Source organism: Anarrhichthys ocellatus, unplaced genomic scaffold (assembly GCF_004355925.1).
Source record: "Anarrhichthys ocellatus isolate YVR2014 unplaced genomic scaffold, GSC_Weel_1.0 scaffold115, whole genome shotgun sequence".
Lineage (NCBI taxonomy): Eukaryota > Metazoa > Chordata > Actinopteri > Perciformes > Anarhichadidae > Anarrhichthys > Anarrhichthys ocellatus.
The window spans coordinates 1-18,116 of NW_022280145.1; the positions used below are offsets into that span (position 1 = coordinate 1).

At 45.3% G+C, this 18,116-nt stretch overlaps 2 protein-coding genes across 3 annotated transcripts in view; both read right to left on the reverse strand.

Moving 5' to 3' along the window:
* Positions 1–47: 47 nt before the first annotated feature.
* Positions 48–8,608, reverse strand: LOC116399550 (intraflagellar transport protein 74 homolog). Of its 2 annotated transcripts, none has more exons than XM_031876777.1 (6): positions 3,123–8,608; positions 2,190–2,323; positions 1,122–1,263; positions 935–983; positions 650–748; positions 48–306 (listed from the first exon to the last, which is right to left on the reverse strand). In XM_031876777.1, exons 2-6 carry the CDS (start codon positions 2,316–2,318, stop codon positions 216–218), a joined length of 510 nt encoding a protein of 169 aa, XP_031732637.1. In that variant the 5' UTR covers positions 2,319–2,323; positions 3,123–8,608; the 3' UTR covers positions 48–215. The 2 variants fall into 2 exon arrangements, with proteins under 2 accessions (XP_031732637.1, XP_031732636.1); XM_031876776.1 differs by lacking the exon at positions 3,123–8,608 and adding an exon at positions 2,420–3,109.
* Positions 8,609–8,872: 264 nt separating this feature from the next.
* LOC116399549 (microtubule-associated protein 4) overlaps positions 8,873–18,116 on the reverse strand; it is an 88,076-nt gene continuing 78,832 nt past the window's right edge. Inside the window, exons 10-16 of the mRNA XM_031876775.1 lie at positions 16,315–16,625; positions 15,775–15,831; positions 13,293–13,385; positions 12,351–12,432; positions 11,486–11,598; positions 9,435–9,621; positions 8,873–8,995 (exon numbers count right to left, since the gene is read on the reverse strand). Coding sequence (XP_031732635.1) covers positions 8,991–8,995; positions 9,435–9,621; positions 11,486–11,598; positions 12,351–12,432; positions 13,293–13,385; positions 15,775–15,831; positions 16,315–16,625 — 848 coding nt within the window. The 3' untranslated portion in view covers positions 8,873–8,990. The remainder of the gene's footprint in view (positions 8,996–9,434; positions 9,622–11,485; positions 11,599–12,350; positions 12,433–13,292; positions 13,386–15,774; positions 15,832–16,314; positions 16,626–18,116) is intronic.

Sequence of the window (18,116 nt, forward strand, 5' to 3'; positions counted from 1 at the left end):
ACATACATATACACACACACACATACATACATACATACACATATACACATACTATACTATACATCAGAACTTTAGCTCAATACATAAAGTGTAAGCATATTTCTTCTGATATTGTTTTTACTCCACACATTGGTTGCTTGTCATATTCATATCCAGGATGTGTGAGCTGAGGATTGTTTGAGTGTGGACTCATTAAAGATCATCACAGACTCTGGCTAAAGCTGCATTAGTTTACAGACATGTACCATGTTGTAGTCAGCCAGCTGGCCCTGAAGATCCTTAATCTCTGCAGCCAGGCCTTCGGCTCTAAAGGGAAAAAAACACACAAACTGTTTTGTTTGTATTTTTGGTTTCACGCCGTAATGCGATTGTTCATTATTTTATTAATTAATACTATGATATATTCTATTCAAGAGCCCTGATATTCATATGCAATGAGGTAATAATGAGGACTGTAGCGAATGCTTTGTTTTAACAGTCAAAGCCTCTACTGAGGTCGTTGAATGATGCTTCGAATGGTCGCCGAGTGTTTCTCATATATGTATGAATATTTGAAGGCTGTGGAATGCAGCGTATCTAAATAAAACACCAGAACATGGTCTGTTCATTTATTACAATATGTACAGCGTCAGCACTAACCGCCACTCACCTCTTCTCGTAGGAGAGATAAACAGAATTCTCCTGGTTGTAGTTGTCAATCTCTTTGTGCAGCTTACTGGTTTCTGTGGTTAACTCGTTGATCTTACCCCTAACAGCACAACAAGAAAAAAAAAAAAAAAGATATTCACTTTGAATTGACCAGTGTGTACCGACAGGGTGTTCAAGGAAAGGTTGCCCTGCTGGAAACACAGCATAGTGTAAGGCAATAGCAATAAGGGCTTGACATGTTTTACTCAATCATTTGGACAGTAGAACTAACGGTAGCATGTGTTACCTAAGAAGGCCCAAGTAGTACGACTTATCCAGAATCTGTCTCTGAGGTCCTTGTGGGGTGGAAGAAGGAAGGAGGTGGTGAGACTTAGTATCTGTCGGCTCACAGTGGCTCAAAGTGACATAAAACCAGAAGAATACAAGTCTATCTTTTCAAAAAAAAGTGCCAGCTGATGTCACATCAGACCAACCTTTCATGCCAGTCTTCATGCCACTGAGCCCCTGTTGGGTCACAGGCCTGTCAGTCACTTTGATCTGTGCCGAGAGGACTCCAGGGGTGGCGATGGGGATGCCGCCCCTCATGCCAGGATGACCGCTTGTACCTGGAACCATCTGGATGGAGGATTAGAGAATAAACTCCACGAGACTGGGCTTTAACTCGCTCATTTGAAGAGAGCTATAGTGTTAAAAGTTACAGCTGGTTACCAACACTGCCACATCTAAAGCTAGTCCCATATGCTGATATGCTCATAACATCCAGATCACAAATACAAGCACTAACTTCGCTCGCACTAAAAGTAGTTTGTTTGATGGTTAACTTTGCTAACAGGTAAACAAAAGCTACGAGAATGTAGTTGTGCCAGAAAAAGTGCTGAACCCAGTGTCCCCTTTGTTCAGTCAGCGCAAAGAGCTTTGACATTTCAAGAAAAGTTCAAACTTTCCAGCCATCCACGTCAGCCATGAGACACGAGATGCTGGGTTCCACGTTTCCCGCCATGACAGACATTGAGAAATTAAAGAAAGAGACCATGTAATCACTGGATACTGTTGAATAACTTTACATGCTACAGAGCGAGGTCAAACAGAGACGAGAGGGGAAAAAAGAGATAAATTGAGCTGCTCGTTTGCGGTGTGCAAAGGTTAATGTTTTCCTATCCACTACACATACTAACTGTATAGAACTGCATCCTTATGAGTTTATAGGCAATGATTTAAAACTGAAAAAAGTTTAACTCAATAACTTTTTTTTAAATGTGTTTTACAAAATATAAAATGAAGTTCTCTTAATTTAGATCCACCTTACTGAGAAACTATGTGGAGGAGCACAGATTCCACCAGGGTGTCTGTTTGTCAAGTCATGACCTAAGATTTAAGATGTCCATCAGAGGCCAGCTGGCACCGAGTGATACTTTGGGCCTTTTGTACCCTTGCTAGTCTAGTTAGTCTGGTGCTGTGACTTTAGAAAAGTAGTCAATATACTCACAGGAAGAGCACTTGTATCTCAAAGCTAAAATGCATGGACGCTGTAGTTGACTTACCCCAGTTGCGACACGGATAGCTGTAGGAGGAGGTCGGACGGCGGTCAGGGGTCGGACGGCGCCAGGCAGCACAGATCCACTGCGGCTCAATGGGCGGCCAATGCCGGAGGGAGGCCGCTGACTCGCCATGATGCCTAAAGCCGTATACATGTAAACATATACAGTTAACAGTGCCAATAACAAGTAACGAATCAAATATGTGTTGCTGATGAGTGGAAGGAAATCCATACAGCCTGTGCTGCTCCAGCAATCCCCTGTTAGTAATGTTTGGCACATGGAACAAATACATCTTCTCTTTGCATCTCAGGAGACTCCTCTACTTTTATGTGCGAGACCATTTTTCTGATATGGGACTGTTGATTCTGGCAACACTCGCCGGACACTCGGTGGGAAGCTATGACACAAAGTGTTGAGGCTTGTGAACCAAAATCAGTCACAAAATTGCACCAGTGACGCAAAATCAGAGGAGCTATAAGAAGCTTTGTGTGGTCTGTCAATGCGATCCTATGAAGTACGTGAGTTTGCTTTTCTGTTAAAGTATGTAACGTTACTTTGTGCTCTACGGTGCTGCTGGTTAGCTTAAACACACATGTTAAAAGGACCAAAGCTTACAATAAAAGCCAAGATGCAGATAGAAATAATATCAGATAGCTTGGTGGCCATGCAATTTCAAATATTGAGAAAACGTTAGCCCTAGAAGTGACGTTAGCTGCCTAAATGTTTGTTATGACTGCATAGTCTAACGTTATTGATTGGTGTTATCTATGTAACGTTACGGAAAGGTTAACGTTATCTGTACGACATATTGTAACGTGCACTAGAGCTAACCTCTAGTTGACTCTTTGTTTAGTCGACGCTAACCATGAGCTGAAATAACTTCAGCGTTAGCTCGTTGCCACGGAGTAGCACGAGTAGCTAGCAATGGTTCCGTACCTTAAACTCCTTCTTGGTCGTTTTCTTCGACAATAGAAGTTTCTAAATGTCCAACCGGAAAAGGCTGTTTCGTTGGCAAGTTTACTTGAGAGAAAAGTAGAGAAAATGTCAATTAACGCTACCAGTTAGCTAGAAAGTCAGCAACCCGAGATGATGTTGACGTTACCCTAGTAACTGTCTTCTTCTCCTGGAGTTGAGCAGGCTGGTAGTTAACTTAGTTTAAAGGTATGCTGCTGCCCCCACCGTCCAACAGTGGAATTACAGGCGGACCACATGCCGGGTTTGCTGAGTTCTTCATATGGAGTGACTGAGGCTGTCTCCTTTGTTTCAGTTAATCCTGGTATGTACATTATGATTTTATAGCATATGTGTATAATAGACTGTAACTGTCTTGTGAGCAATGCATCAAATGTGTGTAAATCAATCATTTGGGCAATATAATAATGTCAGGAGGAGCATAAAAGGTAGATCCTGGTTGTAAAGTGTTGGATATTAAACCCAAACAGCTCATAAAAAACCTGAGTTGATTACTAACGGAATGCACTCCGTCACACGGAGTGGGAGGGTCCGGTATGAATTTGGGCCGTTGTCTCTGACACATAATTGTAAACTCACACAGGTGTTTCCTATGAGCTGATTCTGAGGCAGACAGTGGTTGATTAATCACACTCTCCCCCTTTAATTTCACTCAACCTATTAAGGCAGAACAGTGCAGTGCTTTTAGAGCTCGTTTAAAAGATAAGCCGGCTAACATACTGAAAAAAATAATCAATATAACATAGTATTCTACTGACGAACTCTGTGTGTACTGCATACTGCGTTGGTTAGTACGTACTATGCAGCTTCTATGAGATGCTTAGACTACAGAGCTCGTTCTGGGGCGTGGCTCTCAGTATTGATGCTGAAGTTCGGAGCACATGGCCATTCGTAGCGGTTCCGATTGCTTGATCCCCGGAGTGCTACTTGCAGTATCGTCAAATCCCGCTCATCGCTCATCGCCTCCAGGGAAGCGAAGACACTATCCAGCATCCAGCAGCGCAGCGGAATAGCCCGCTGCAGACGATGCTCTCCACTCAGTCCACCGAGCCCTCAAAGTGTATTAATATGCACCAAGTTCCACACGGCACTCCCTTAGGTCCACAGCAATACACCCATAGAAGTGTTGAGTAGATCAGATGAACAGTTCTTGAGATATGTAAAGGACACACACGGAGTTAAATCTTTAAATCAACTTGGACCTGAAATCTACCCAGTGAAAACACATCCTTTAACTTTTTTGAAATAGTCAAACAGAAGATCGAACACAAATGAGTTTTAGTCCATTTTTATTTCATGTTCAATAATCACATCACTAATTAACAGGTAATCACAAGAAACACTTTTTTTCCAAACCAAAAAATAAAATTAAAATGAAGGAAAAAAAAACCCAGCACAAAAGAACAATGAGGTTCTGCAGATGACAGTAAGTCTACACTAACACGTCCCGTTGTTGTTTTTCAGCATGCTCTGCAGGAACAGGAGGTGTCTGTTAGTGAGTGGAACTCTTGCGTGAGTCCAGCGGTGGATGAAGCTCTGCAGCGGGTAGATCACCGAGGAGCATTTATTACACAAGCCAAACCTGACTACTGCGGTTACTTCACCTCACACAAGGATGCGTTAGGGTCTCGGTGTGTGCGACTCTCTAGGGCAGGTTGCTGCTTTGTGTGTAGCGGCCAACGCGTTTGATATGCAGTACTCCCAAGTTAACTAGCCTACACACTACACTTTAGTGCCTAAACAAGAATTCCCTTTGCCCACTGTGATATACAGCGTCATGCGTCTCAGGCGCATCAGCTGCAGTCCGCCTGGTTGCTTTAATGAAGCTGCAGGTCACTGTGTCCTGCATGAGAAGTCTACCAGGTAGTCTGAACATTGTTCTCATCTCTGAAGACTGGGCCTAACATTAACAGGGTAAAGGAATTAAGCTCTACTTTCGCCAGGTCAACATTTCTAAATGGAGCTGCCGTTACAGCGCTTTTAAAATAAAATCAGATCTTAAGGACCTTCTGAGAGTTGTATTGGGGTCCAAATCTCGGACACAGTTTGTGTCGCGAATCGAAAGTATCGCCCGTCCATCCGTGAGAGAACGACCACCACGAGGCGCCGGGAACACAACGATAAATACATATACAAAAGTGTTGCGTCTTTAGTACACTATATCTCAAGACATTCACTTCAGTGGCCCCTTTCTGATGAAAAAGGCAGACTTTTTCAATTTTGTCATACTAATAATCAGAATAATAGTCGTAGTAAAAACGCCTCCTCCCCGTAGAACCATTAAAGGTGCATGGACATAAAAGCTGAGCAAACCCCCCCCCCCCCCGAACCCCAACTGATGCTGCTGCCGTCCTGTCTTTTGTTCCTTTTCTAGGGCCATAAAGACTGCATCGACAATAAAATATCTATATACATCCGTGTGCAATCTCATTAGAAGTGTTGAGTAGAACCTCTGGGGTAGGTGGGAAGATAAAGCGTGGTTGTGGACAGGCACGAGGAGTAGATGTAGCGATGCCACAGCCGTGGCACAGACACAGCGATTTGATGACAGCTGCACTTTTCGCAACACTCCATCCTCAACTGGCAGAAAAGGAACTCCAACATCTGCATGTGAATCGTTCCCACTTTCAGAAGACATGAATTATTGCCTATTTTGTTGGATGAAATTATATATAAAACTTTAAAGGATTCCAATATGAAAGAAAATCATGACTGGATCTGAATGGAGCTGTGTTTTCATGATTGAATAGTAATGAGGGCACTGTAATTCAGTTTATTGCTCTATTCATGTCATCACGCAAAATCTCATTCACAGTTACGCTACTTAGGGTCGCCTGTTCAAAGGGGGCATTCAGACATTTAATCAGATAGCAACTCTCCATCACAGTGAGCCCTCTTTGATACGTTAGAGCATTACGGTGCAATTTAGTTCCGTCAAAGCTTCCTTACGAATCATTGCCAAAGAGACAGTTTGAACAGGAAAACTCAGGAGTGTTCACGGTCGTCAATAGGGGGGGGAGGGGGTCAATAGAGCTGTGGTTTTAAAACTGAATTGTAATTTCTGCAAAGGCATTTGCCATTCTCTCAATTTACTTTTTATTACACCAAAGAATCTTCTTTACCTATTTTTACTTTTATTTTCCTTAAAATAACTTCAGAATTGACTCAGTTTAAGTCTTGTATGGCTGCCCGTGTTTCGAGAGTATTAAACAATTGAGACCGTCTTCTTCTGTTGGAGGAAACAATGTGACTGTGTGTGATCTGAAAGGTGTCGCTCATAGAGATGAACCCCCAGAGAAGAGTTCCCCTCAGGTCTACGGAGCCTCTTACCACCTTTCAGCTCATCCTTTTGGTTTTACAGGCTTCACTGTTTTTGGTTCAGTCTCACGCCTCTGTCATTAACACATGTTCCAGGCAGCGAAACACCTCCGACCAAAGTATGCCGAGCACCAAACATCAGACGGACAAAGAGCCAGACATTTCCCTCAGGAGTTGGTGGAGACCAAGTCAGATGAGGGAGTATTGGACCTACATTCACAAGGTGGACAGAGATGCTAATGTTCTCCTGTGTCTGCTGGATGAATGTGTGCTTACAAGTGTGCCTTATTAACTTGATACGGTCATAATCACACTATTTTGTCTTTACAGATTGTTTGGGCTGCTTCTTCCCTTTCTTTCCACATGTTGAGGTTTTTTTTGGGGAGTTTTTCCTTTCTGATGCGAGGGTCCAACGACAGATGATACAGATTGGAAACCACTCTGAGGCCAATGTGTGTTTTGTCATATTGGGCTATAAAAGATAAACATTGTATTGAATTCCAAAAGCGGCCCCCACAAAAACATGATGCAGATTTAAGATTAAAAATATTTTTCGGTTTTAGTAGCAAGACTGAAATTGCAAAATTCCAGATGTTACCCAGCCCTTTTTACAACACTATACGTGAGAGCGAGGGAGTGATACAGTGATGGCTGACGAGTTACCGAGGAGCAGAATCAATCTGAACTAATAAAATGAATGAATTTATCCGTCTCTGTGTGTTTGAGCCACTGTGTACAAATCTGCAGCTCGCTTGAAGCGGTAGAATTAATGAGGTGCAACAGGACCCATCAGAAAGCAGCACTTCCTGTCCGTCGGTGGTCATAATTTGCGTAACGACCCATCGAGCGTCTAGGATTGCCCCCGAGATATACATATGGTACCAAACCACAACACTGGGAGTTATAATGCACAACGGCTCTCAGCTCCGAGCGGGATATATAATCTGGCCATGCATTATAAAGGCAACCGTTGAATAAACTGCTACAAGAGAAGAGTATAAAGCCACATCACGTTCCACTAATACTCCAAAAATAATAAAGTGTTAGAGACACACATTAGAGATGTTCTTGCTACCACAACCCTCGTAGAAACGCCTGAAGTGGGACGGCAACAGCGGCGACGCAACTACCGGGAAAGCTCGATTTAACAGCAATGCAGGGTTGCCCTCAAACGTTTCGCGTCCATTTTGTCAGATATATTAGTTTGGTCTGAGCGGTTTTAGGCGTGAGCCTGCGTCGCTGTCGTTTACTGAAGTTTCTTCAGGTAAGGAGGACGGGAGGCACGTACGAGACACACAGCTCGCTTGCCTTCGGAGACGTTCAGACATCTTCCTCATCTCCCTCTGGACTGCATGCTGAGGTAAAGCCTCTACTGTGGCAAACTTCCTCTGTTGCATTTCAAATGAACCTTCAGGTTCCAACACGCGTTTAGTCTCCAACGCTTCTTTTTCGCCCCCTTCTAGCAACACCTTCCCTCTCAAGTTCTCCCTCCCTGTGAACATCTTCGCTGTGTGTCTTGGTTTACAAAGAAACCTGTGCGTGATTCCAAGATTTTCTGAGTGCTGTCGGAGATAAAAGACCGCCCGCTGTATTGCTTGCGTGGGAAGAAACGTACAATAAATAAATAAAACCTAGCTTTAAAAATCAAGAAACTAGGAGCAACGAAAGAAGAGAACTCGAGAGAAACAGAAATAAGATCCGAACAGAACACTAAAGCTCATTTTTACACTATTTTTGTCAGTCAAACACACCATCACAAAGACAGAGAATAAAGAGTTACACAGCCTACAATGGTTCAAACAGCCTACTTGTTGTCTAGCTTTTGTTTATGGTGAGTGATAGTGACGGCGATGAAGCGGATGAGATGCACGATGAATTACTGTGACGTTACTGAAGCGGAGGCGAAGCGGTCATCGGGAAAAAAACAGCCTTTAGAGTCACGAGGAAAAGAGAAGCTATGCGTTTGACAAAAGCCATGAGTGGATCCACGCTGGGATCGCTGCTTATTGTTGTGGGGGGTGGGGGGGTGGGGTGGGGGGGGTCAGGGTACCCCACTGATTGCAGGTCAGCCGGCTTGGAGGAGACTCAAACAAATATGTGAGGAAAAACCACATAGATTCCCATAAAGGCCCAAGCCTAGTCTATACAGTCACTTCAGCCAAACATAGAGGGGGGGGGGCTGCTATAGCGCATGATGATGAGCTCAGATGTGAGAGAGGAGGCATAACAGGCATAACTAGAACGGCTCGTTCACAAATGTGCAACGACAGATTAAGGATGAAAGGGGTCTGAGGGCTCGATGGGGGGAGAGGAAGGTGGGGAGCCGACGATTCGTTGAGGGAGACACCGAGGGGAGCCGGCAGGTGGTGGTGGTGGTTTTGGTATAGAGAATGGGAGGAGCCGTGTGGGCGGGGTCTGTTGTCGTCGTCGTCCCGGGGGGCCGGCCAGGTGATGATGTCGGCGCCGTGGTCCGTGCGAGAGCGAGCATTCTCGCGGAAGTTGAGCTTGAAACACTCAATCTGCGGCAGAAAGGTTGGAAGAAGAAATAAAAAAGGGGGGAAGAGAGGAGAAGGAGGTAAGGGAGAAAGAAAAAGACACAGACGGGAGAAGGTGGGGAAGGGGGGTGATGTTGCAGGGGGGAGGTTGAGATGAGGAGGGCAGAGGGACAGTAGAGTTAGATGCCTGCAAGATAAGAAGTCAGGAGACGACGGTGTGATCAGGAGCTTTGGACGGCAGACAACATGATGAACACAGTACAGACAGAGTTACACGTTTACACTCACAGACATGGGGACAAAAAGTATACTTTTCCTACACAGTATGCTAACTTTCAGGTGTTTCCCGGCAACAGGATATAGTTTGGCATGATTGGCTTTTACCCGAGCGTCCCGACAGCAGATGGGGCCGGCCGGCCGGCCGACACACACACACACACACACACACACACACCTAACTTACTCGTCTCTGGGATGCGTGAGTCCAGAGCCTGGGGCTCCCGGAGGCCCTCACTAGTGCAGGGAGCCCCCTCCTTCAGCCCGTTCTCCTGGGCAGCGGGGCACCCTGCCTGCCCCGGCTCGGGGCCCGGGGCCACGGTGCCACTCAGGGGGGTCCCGCTCCCCTCTGTTGTCTGCTGGGCTCCCTCATCCTAGAAAACACACAGCAGGGCATGTCAATCGGTGGGGGTGGGGATGGATCCAACCTCGCTTCAAATCTACATAGAACATATCATTTGTTGTGAAAAACAGATTATAGTTCTGTGCGTAGTTCAGCAAGACAGTCTGGAATAGCAAAACTTTTGTGGGGCAGAAGATCTGGAGGTGGATGGCATTCCAGAAAAATAATAACCGGAGTACATAATGTTAAAAAAATGCATTGATCAAAAGCTAATTGTAAATTCAAGTAGATCACATAAAACAAAGCAGATGCAAAGTGCAAAATGTGTATAAAATGTGTTTTACCTGAACCACAAACCCTTCTGCATGATCTCATAAACATATCTGTAAATCTACCTCGGAGGAAGATGTGAAATGACCTCAAGAGTTGCTACTTCTCACACACACACACACACACACCTTAAGCCACGCCCATAGCTCCTCACAGGAAGCTGATTGGTTCAGAAACGCATTACTTAAAACCTTGATAAGATGGATTTTGGTGCGACATGTGATCCTGTGATTCTCACGTTATCTCGTGACAATGTGAAAAACAAACAGCTGTGGCTTTCACCAAAGAGGAAAAAGTGCATTTGTTGTTGGGGACTATTTTCAGCGGCGGATTAATCCACATCCGGCGCTCTATTGAGTGTTTGTGGCAGCGGGGCGGTGTATGTGGGACTAAGTCAAAATAAACTAGTGTGTGTGTGTGTGTGTGTTCACGGTGAAGAAGGAACATGTCACTGAGTGCAACGGTGCAGCTCATTGATGTGTTTTTAATAGTTTCTGGACAACACTGGAGACTTGGAGGCTTTTGATATCATGAGACAGGATATGAGGCGTTGTCTTTCTTTAAGTCTGCACAGCTCTAGAATAAAACATGAGATACCGTCTGTCCCACAAACACAAACACAAAGTCAGAGCATGTTTCAAAGCTCTACACATCTTCAGTAATCAATAAGCTCACTCAGACGGGTCCCTGTTACACCAATGCTATTTGTAGCTGTCCTTACCATTATGCATCTTCGCTCCACAGCGTGTGGAGATAATGAAACACAGACGAGCTGCCATAGGCTGAGGGGACAGGTGACATCATTTCTGATCCATTTGCCCCCAAAATGTCTCGCATTGCCGAAATCTACGACCATCCCGTCGACCTCCTCTCTCTCTAAACGTGCAGGACAGAGCTGAGCAGACCAGTGCCCCGCAGGGAGGCATCCACACAATTGCACAACAGCCGGACCAAAAAGGTCAGGAGAAAGGGAGCCGGTTGCTGGTGGAGAGGCTCTGAGATGGTTCATGACAGGCTGTCGTCATCATCATCATCATCATCATAAGTGATGGCAGCTGGAAGCCACCCGACATCTTTCAGATTACGAACACAGTGATGCAACGAGCACTAAAAACCTGAAACCCCCGAAGTCATAAATGCTCCATTAATCTGCTCAGATAATGACTTGAATCATACTTTAAAACCAAGCTGGGAGTGTTTCACTGCCCTCTCTAACTGACACTCAAGTCTGGCCCTGAACACATATTTCTTCAGCTTCAGACCGTTACTCTGAGCTCCTACATTAACACACGCATTACCTGACGAAGCTACAACAGGTTGGATTAGTCAACATCAGACTAATGAGAGGTTCTGTCTCTGCATTTCACTCCGTGATCTTTTCACTGGTTTTTGAAGTGGGCGGGGCTCGGAGAGAAACCGATGATAGGTCACATTCTTCTCCGCACCTTTCAGGATGTATTGATGCATATTTGTAGGAACCGTCATTTGCAGTGAAACCTGATTCCTCTTCACTGTGATTGGTCGGCTCATAAAAATAAATGAAGCTCTCTGCAGTCTGATCTCACCTTGATGTCTCCTCCACCAGGTGAATGGCTCAAGTTGTCCACGGAGCCCACTTTGGACTGAGCCTTTTCCTTGAAGCTCACTTTGTGGGACTCGACCTTCACGACCCCACCGCCTGCAGCGCACACACGGACAATCAATGAGAATCTCACACATTGCATGCACGGACACAAGCTAACATATGCATGAGCCTTCTTTACAGTAAACCCGTTCATCATGCAAAGTCACACATTAGCAAATCTTATGTTCTTATATGTTTTCATAAATGTTTGACCAGTGATGATGATATCCACATTGATGCACTGCTCTGTCATTGGAGGACAAACATGTCTGCATCAAAAAACTGCCATGAAATTATATATACTGTATATATCAATATATATTATTTTACATTATTAAATCAGTCAACATCCTAATAATCATTTATAATTATTTTAAATATATATACGTTTATATTTTCTGTATACTCAATGCTAGGGGGATTTTTCTGGGATGTCAATGATTAGCAACAACTGTGCAGGAAACCAGGAAAATAGCAAATATTTGCCCCATAGGATGAAAATGGATCAATCTGGTGGAAAAACTTTGAAGCCTTTGAAGTTTTGAAGCCTCGGCTCTAGATTGACAGCCTGATATAATAGAATATATGAGTTTATACTGGCATGGCCGTCGGATGAAAGATTGTGGTTTTAATGGGTGTCGATGCGGCCATCTCTTTAAAGGCTCTGAGTGTCTGTATTTTGGCTACACAGTTTATTATAGACTCATTAGTTCTATCTAGGTACTTAATAAACTCAGTGGACACAGAGATGGAGCATCCAGCAGCTTTTGAGCACCGTGCATTTAATAAAAACATTTCCCACTCACCAGGCTTGTACTTGATGTTGTCCTTGGATCCACACTTTGACGTCACCTTACTCAAATCCACCTTCTTGTTGAGGATCTGCACCTGTCGAACGTCACACAAGCCTTTTTATCCCGAGTGATTACTACACTGTGCATGGCTATGGGCCCTTTCACGGCTTCATTCACACCTTGTATTACCACCATTAGGATAAATCAAATGGTGGAACGCACACCGTCCTCCATGTTGCGGCCATCGTGCAAAGACAGAAGAATTCAGATTGCATCTCTGAGATCATGCTGCTGTCGTCACTGCCCAACTTTGAGAATCCAAACTAATTGCAAAGCCGTGGTTGATTCCAACAGCAACAACACTCATTTAAAAAAAAAAAATCCTATGTGGTAAAATCACTTTAGATATGTGCTGATACCACGCCTCACAAGAAGAAGCTCGGGACAGGACGGCCTCCTTTCAGGACAACCAGAGATCCCACATGTGGCTCTCTCTCCGTGGGGATCCTTTCCTCACACAACCGGACGGAGACGGAGACCATCGGCGCCTTTATCGCTTGACTTTGTCATTTGTTTAGTAAGTTAGTGACAGGGGAGGACAACACAGGGGGACTTTAAGGAAGCAGGGGACTGTGCAGCGGGTTCTGGGGGAGGGGCGGGTCCATAAGGCTTGCTAGCATGCTGTCCAATGATTCCAAGGGTCCAAACGAGAGCAGCACTAAGTGTTGGAGGCCGTAAGTACTGTAGCTAACTCAACTTTTTATAAAGGCAGACATCTTTTTTATACTGTAGAACTGGCTCTCTTCATATTTCTTCATTTTTAGGAGCAAAGAGTTGAAAATGTTATATTTCTTCTTTGCTCCGTTGTTCCTTTTAGCCAGGTCATCAAGCCAAGTTTGTGGGACTAGTTGGCCGATGCGTGTGAGCTCTGGTTGTAGGCCAGGCAGTACTTACATTCCCTCCACCAGGGACGTGCTTCATATTGTCCTTGGAGCCCAAGCGCGAGGCGACGTGGCTGAAGTCCAGCTTTTTGGAGACTATCTGAACCTACATGGACACAGCATAGCAGCAAGAGGGAAGAGGAGAGCCAGGGGAGGACGGGAGAGGAAGTGGAAGGAGGAGAGGTGAGAAAAGAAAAGAAGAAAAGAAAAGAGAAGGGGAGAAGAAGTCACCATCACGGGCAGGGTTAGAAAGGAAAGGACAGGAGGACAGGGCAAGGTTCACCTGGACAAATACAACAAATATCTGAAACGTCCTATGTGCGCTTGATATCGACTGCTGGGCAGTGAAGCGGTCTGAAATCTGGCTTGTGTTATTTGAATAGCGACGGTGACAGAAATCCAGACGGACAGAAAGATACTCGAACGTCGTTTCATCCAAGTCTGGTGAAAAAGGAAAGCAGAAGCTACTGAACGCCACACAAACAATACGTTAACCCTCTGAAGCCCAAGCAGTTCTGGGGCGTTTCCTTTAGTAGAAGTAGAGATAACTCAAAAATGTCTTTGTGCAGAATAACAGTTACAATGCCATAAATCCTAAAAAAGGAAAAATCATGGCTTCCTAGTGGAGCTGAGGAGCTCAGAGTTTATCGTTTTTTACAGGATCTGTTTAGAGTTAACGGTTTATTTGTGGCAGAGTTTTAAATGAGACATGTAGAATAAAATGTTTTTGATGAAATATCACAATTTGAAGCTTAGTTTTGGTTGCTTTTACTGATGGAAGCGCTCGTCACCCTTGATGCGTTTGAGGACCGACGGAAAGACGAGAATCCGTTGATAATGAGGGTTTCTACAGCTTCTGGCTGTGATAAACATGGTTGTTTTGGCGATTGTTTAAAGAAAACATGCTTTTCCATCTGGCCGGCGGGTTTTGGGGTTCAGAGCACACACATGCAACACAACACATCCGTCCCTGTTGAGTAGAATCCAGAGGACCTCAGAGCACGTTATTAACAATGACTGACCAGCGACAAAAGCAACATCGATACTGTAGTTCAGAGACAGGTTAGACTGAGATGTTAAAGACCGAACCTGACACAGAAAAACGTTTCGGAGTCAATTGTCTTCTTCATTGAGACACAGACACGGCCACAGCTCGGTGCCATGACAGTCATCTCAAGTGAACCAACCAGCAGGGGGCGCTAGTGCGGCACCGAGGATGTAGCAGCGGCCCTGTGCTTTTGCACCCACATTATAAATTGTGACGCGGAGTGCACCGACTGCAGCGCGTTACTGTACATCAGTGTCAGGCGAGTGAGACGCCGCTGCTGGCTGTTTGCTACTTCAGGGCACGTCACTGCTGAAGTAAAGATTTGCTGCGTTTACAACAGGGACGAGGAACAGGATTTAGCTCGACCACTGAGCGACAGTGGGAGGCCACATTTTGGACAGGTGTCCTTTAAAGAAAAGAAAATAGATGTTGAAGGAAAACACTCATGTTCTACACGTTTCAATGCCGTTGGGATCTGGTGCAGCAGACGGGACCTCAGCTCCGTCTGCATGTGTGTGTGTGTGTGTGTGTCCACACTTGTCACTTCAGCGCGACCTGCCTGATCGGATAGTGATAAACACATTTCATATCCTATAAATCCTTCACAATATAAGCCCCCCGTTATTCTTGCTGCTCACTCTTCCTCCCTGCAGTATCAATAGCAGTATAGAATAGAATAGCCGCTAACAAAGCAGCGCAAATTTGGCGATGAGCACATTTAATTTCCTATAAATTCTTAGTCCAATAGTCCAATAAAATCTCAGATGAGCTCCAGCCCCGGTGCTCCTCCTCTCTTCCCTTTGCTCTCCTCTGGAGAGGATCTCCAGCGTGGGAGGAAGATGATGGAGACGTACGTTTGATAAATTGTATGGATTGTGTCGACATGCTGTCCACACCTCGATAAGATCCAAACCCAATGAAAGCAAGACTACTGGGGCTTGTGGTCATGGCCGACTGGAGACCCAATGCAAGCTAGATCCCATCTCTGAGCGTACAGACTTGACGGTTTCTATGTCCTGGTGCAACCACGGCCTTATCAGCATGCAGCAATTTGGTACTACAAAAAATGAAATGATCCAACACATGAACTTCACGTCAGATTTTGTCGTTTAAGCTGTGATATCGTTGTGTTTGTACATGTGTTAACATAAGCATAGTGCTTCTTTTAAGCTGCATCTGTATCCGTCTCCGGGTAACAACACTTTTGGAATATGAAGATGTATATTTGAATAGAGACATGATGTTTTCTAGATGGCTGAGCGGAACCCTGGACGTGGAGTAGAAAAGCTGTAGTTTGCTTCAAATGGAGCCATTTTGCACAAACCAACAAAAAAAATATGAAAGAAAAATGATAAAAATATGTGGGAACATAAAAGTCAGAGGCAGAGAGAGTGAAAGAAGGAGGTGGAGCGTGGGGTGATGGTGGGGAGGAGGGGAGGGGACTCACTTTGCCCTGGCTGGTTTCTTTGGAGGCGGCGGCCCTGCTCTGAGAGGTGGATGACACCTGGGGAGACAAGACCCATCCCGGGTCAGCGACAACACCACACAACAACACACAGGGAGAGGAGGCGGTGCGAGGAGGAGGTATGAGGGCGGAGGATGAAAGGTGGAGAAAGAGTGGTTAGAAGATCAAGGTGGGAGTAAAAGAAGATGGAAAAACCAGGTGAATTAAGGAAGCCAAAGACCGTGAGAAAGGAGTTGCAGACTGTATTCGACTGTAGCTGCTGAGGAGAATGTACTAGCGACCTTGTGCATCATGCTGACTATCAATGTTTTACACTACAGATAAAGTGGTATGCATTTACTGGTTATTATTTAAGAATAAGAGCATCAGAAACAAGTGTAAGTGAGGAACGGCAGGAAGCCAGTGTCGCATGTTAAACAGATCTTGAGGCTACATTGCCTGTTAGTTGAGGGGCGGCCAGCGTCAGAAGATTAAAGCAAAGCACCGTCTAGAGGTGTGACCGCTGCAGACGGTCAGACCTACCTTCCCTCCTCCGGGCTGGTACTTCATGTTGTCCGTGGAGCCGATCTTGGAGCGGGCGTTGCGGATGTCGGGGGCCGGTGCCGTGCTGGGCCGAGCCGTGGCCCTAGAGGCGGCGGTGGTGGTGGATGAGGAAGTGGGCCGAGGGGTGCGGGGCACCGTGGGCTTCTTCTCTGGTACCGCACCAGTGGTGGTGGTGGAGGAGGAGGGCGTGGCCGGTTTGGTTGCTGCGGTTCGGGTGCGAGAGGCAGCGGCCGTGGAAGCGGTGCTGCGGGTGGTGGTGCTGGTGGTGGTCTTGGGCTTGGTAGAGTCTGCTGAGAGTGAGAATGAGAGAGAAAGAGAGTCAGGCCGGAGATACATTTGTTTTTTAATCACGCATTGTTCATTTATGCATCACATGAACGCGTAGTTTAATCAGAGCTTCATAGTTTGTCATTGCAAAGCTAGATATCTATTTGAATGGTCTCACTTCGGGACTCTGGGATAAAATGTTAATAATGATAATTCTCAGCTACGTTTGAAGCAACAACACTCCGATGACAAAACTCAAGACACCCAAAGGCATCGTGCTGAGGACTGGAACTGATGTTGAAATACATTATGTATTCATAAACTCTCTCTCTCACCAAACCTAAAGCCAAACCACAAAGGATCTCATCCGTCACTTACAGTCGACTGACGGATAAGAAAGTGCCAGAAAGGACAAAGAAAGAATGGTCAGTAAAAGAGAGCTAGAGGGATCATCTTCTTTCATCCACATATATGATGACAAACTTTTGAAGTCTTTTGTTTGTTTGAAAAAAAAAAAACAACGATGTAAATGTAAGCATCTCAGTGAACAAGACTGAGTTGCTTACACTTGCACTTCTATCTCCTGCCGGTGAGCACATTTCAGCATCCCTCAGTTGAGCATGCTGAGCCACACTGCACTTAAAATCTGTCAATTCACATTCTATGCGTCAGCTTTTTTCTTTCAGAGGGCTGCATGCTGAACCGTGCGTCCTGTCATCCCTCTCTGAGAGCCTTTGGTGTATCTCCAGCTCCCGTTAAGACGTGTTTAATTGAGAAAAATCCAGCCGCCGTATCAGCAGGAGCTGCAAACTCCTGTCAACGGCGAGGGGACGGTAATCCACAGGCTGCTGTGGTGAAGGTTTTTTAAACTCTCCAGGGCCTTTCAGCAATAAAGCCTCTCTCTCCCTCTCTCTCTGCCCAGCATTGTCATGCTCGGACAGTGCGTGTTGCAGTGTCACACTCCTGCTGACAGCCCTCATTGTTGCCAAAATGTCAACTAATCTGTGGACGGAAGGAGCAAAGCTGTAACTGTGTGGGAAGAGCGAGAGCGAGGGGGGAGGCAAAACGGAGAAGAAGGATTACAGGAGAGGAGAGTGAAGAAGACAGAGGACATCAATATACGCAGAGATCAATAGCACAGGAGGGGGGGAGCGCTACGGTGCCAGGTCACATAGCGGCTGGAAATACTCAATTCTAGCTACGACTGTGGCTACGTAAAATCTGTCTGAAAAAAAAAAAAAATTTGCGACACAAGGCTGGGCAATAACTCAATATTGTATGTTAATAAAACTTATCGGACTCAGGCAGTCTGAGCTGACTCATTTGCACCATTAGTGCACTGCATCTCGTTTAGCTGCGTTTCTTTTGAACATAGGGGCACCCTCCCTCTACTACCATTTTAGGACTTTTGTGTCTGATGTAGGCACATTTCTATTCATGACTATTTAACAATATTACCATGTGATTTATATATATATATACAGTTGTGTGAAAAAGTGTTTGCCCCCTTCCTG

Coding starts and splice junctions, on each gene's coding strand:
- LOC116399550 (XM_031876776.1), bottom strand. CDS start 2,465: ATGTGCCAAACATTACTAACAGGGGATTGCTGGAGCAGCACAGGCT. Junction 984..1,121: donor CATGAAGACTGGCATGAAAG/GTTGGTCTGATG, acceptor CCACCCCACAAG/GACCTCAGAGACAGATTCTG. Junction 307..649: donor TATCTCTCCTACGAGAAGAG/GTGAGTGGCGGT, acceptor TTTTCCCTTTAG/AGCCGAAGGCCTGGCTGCAG.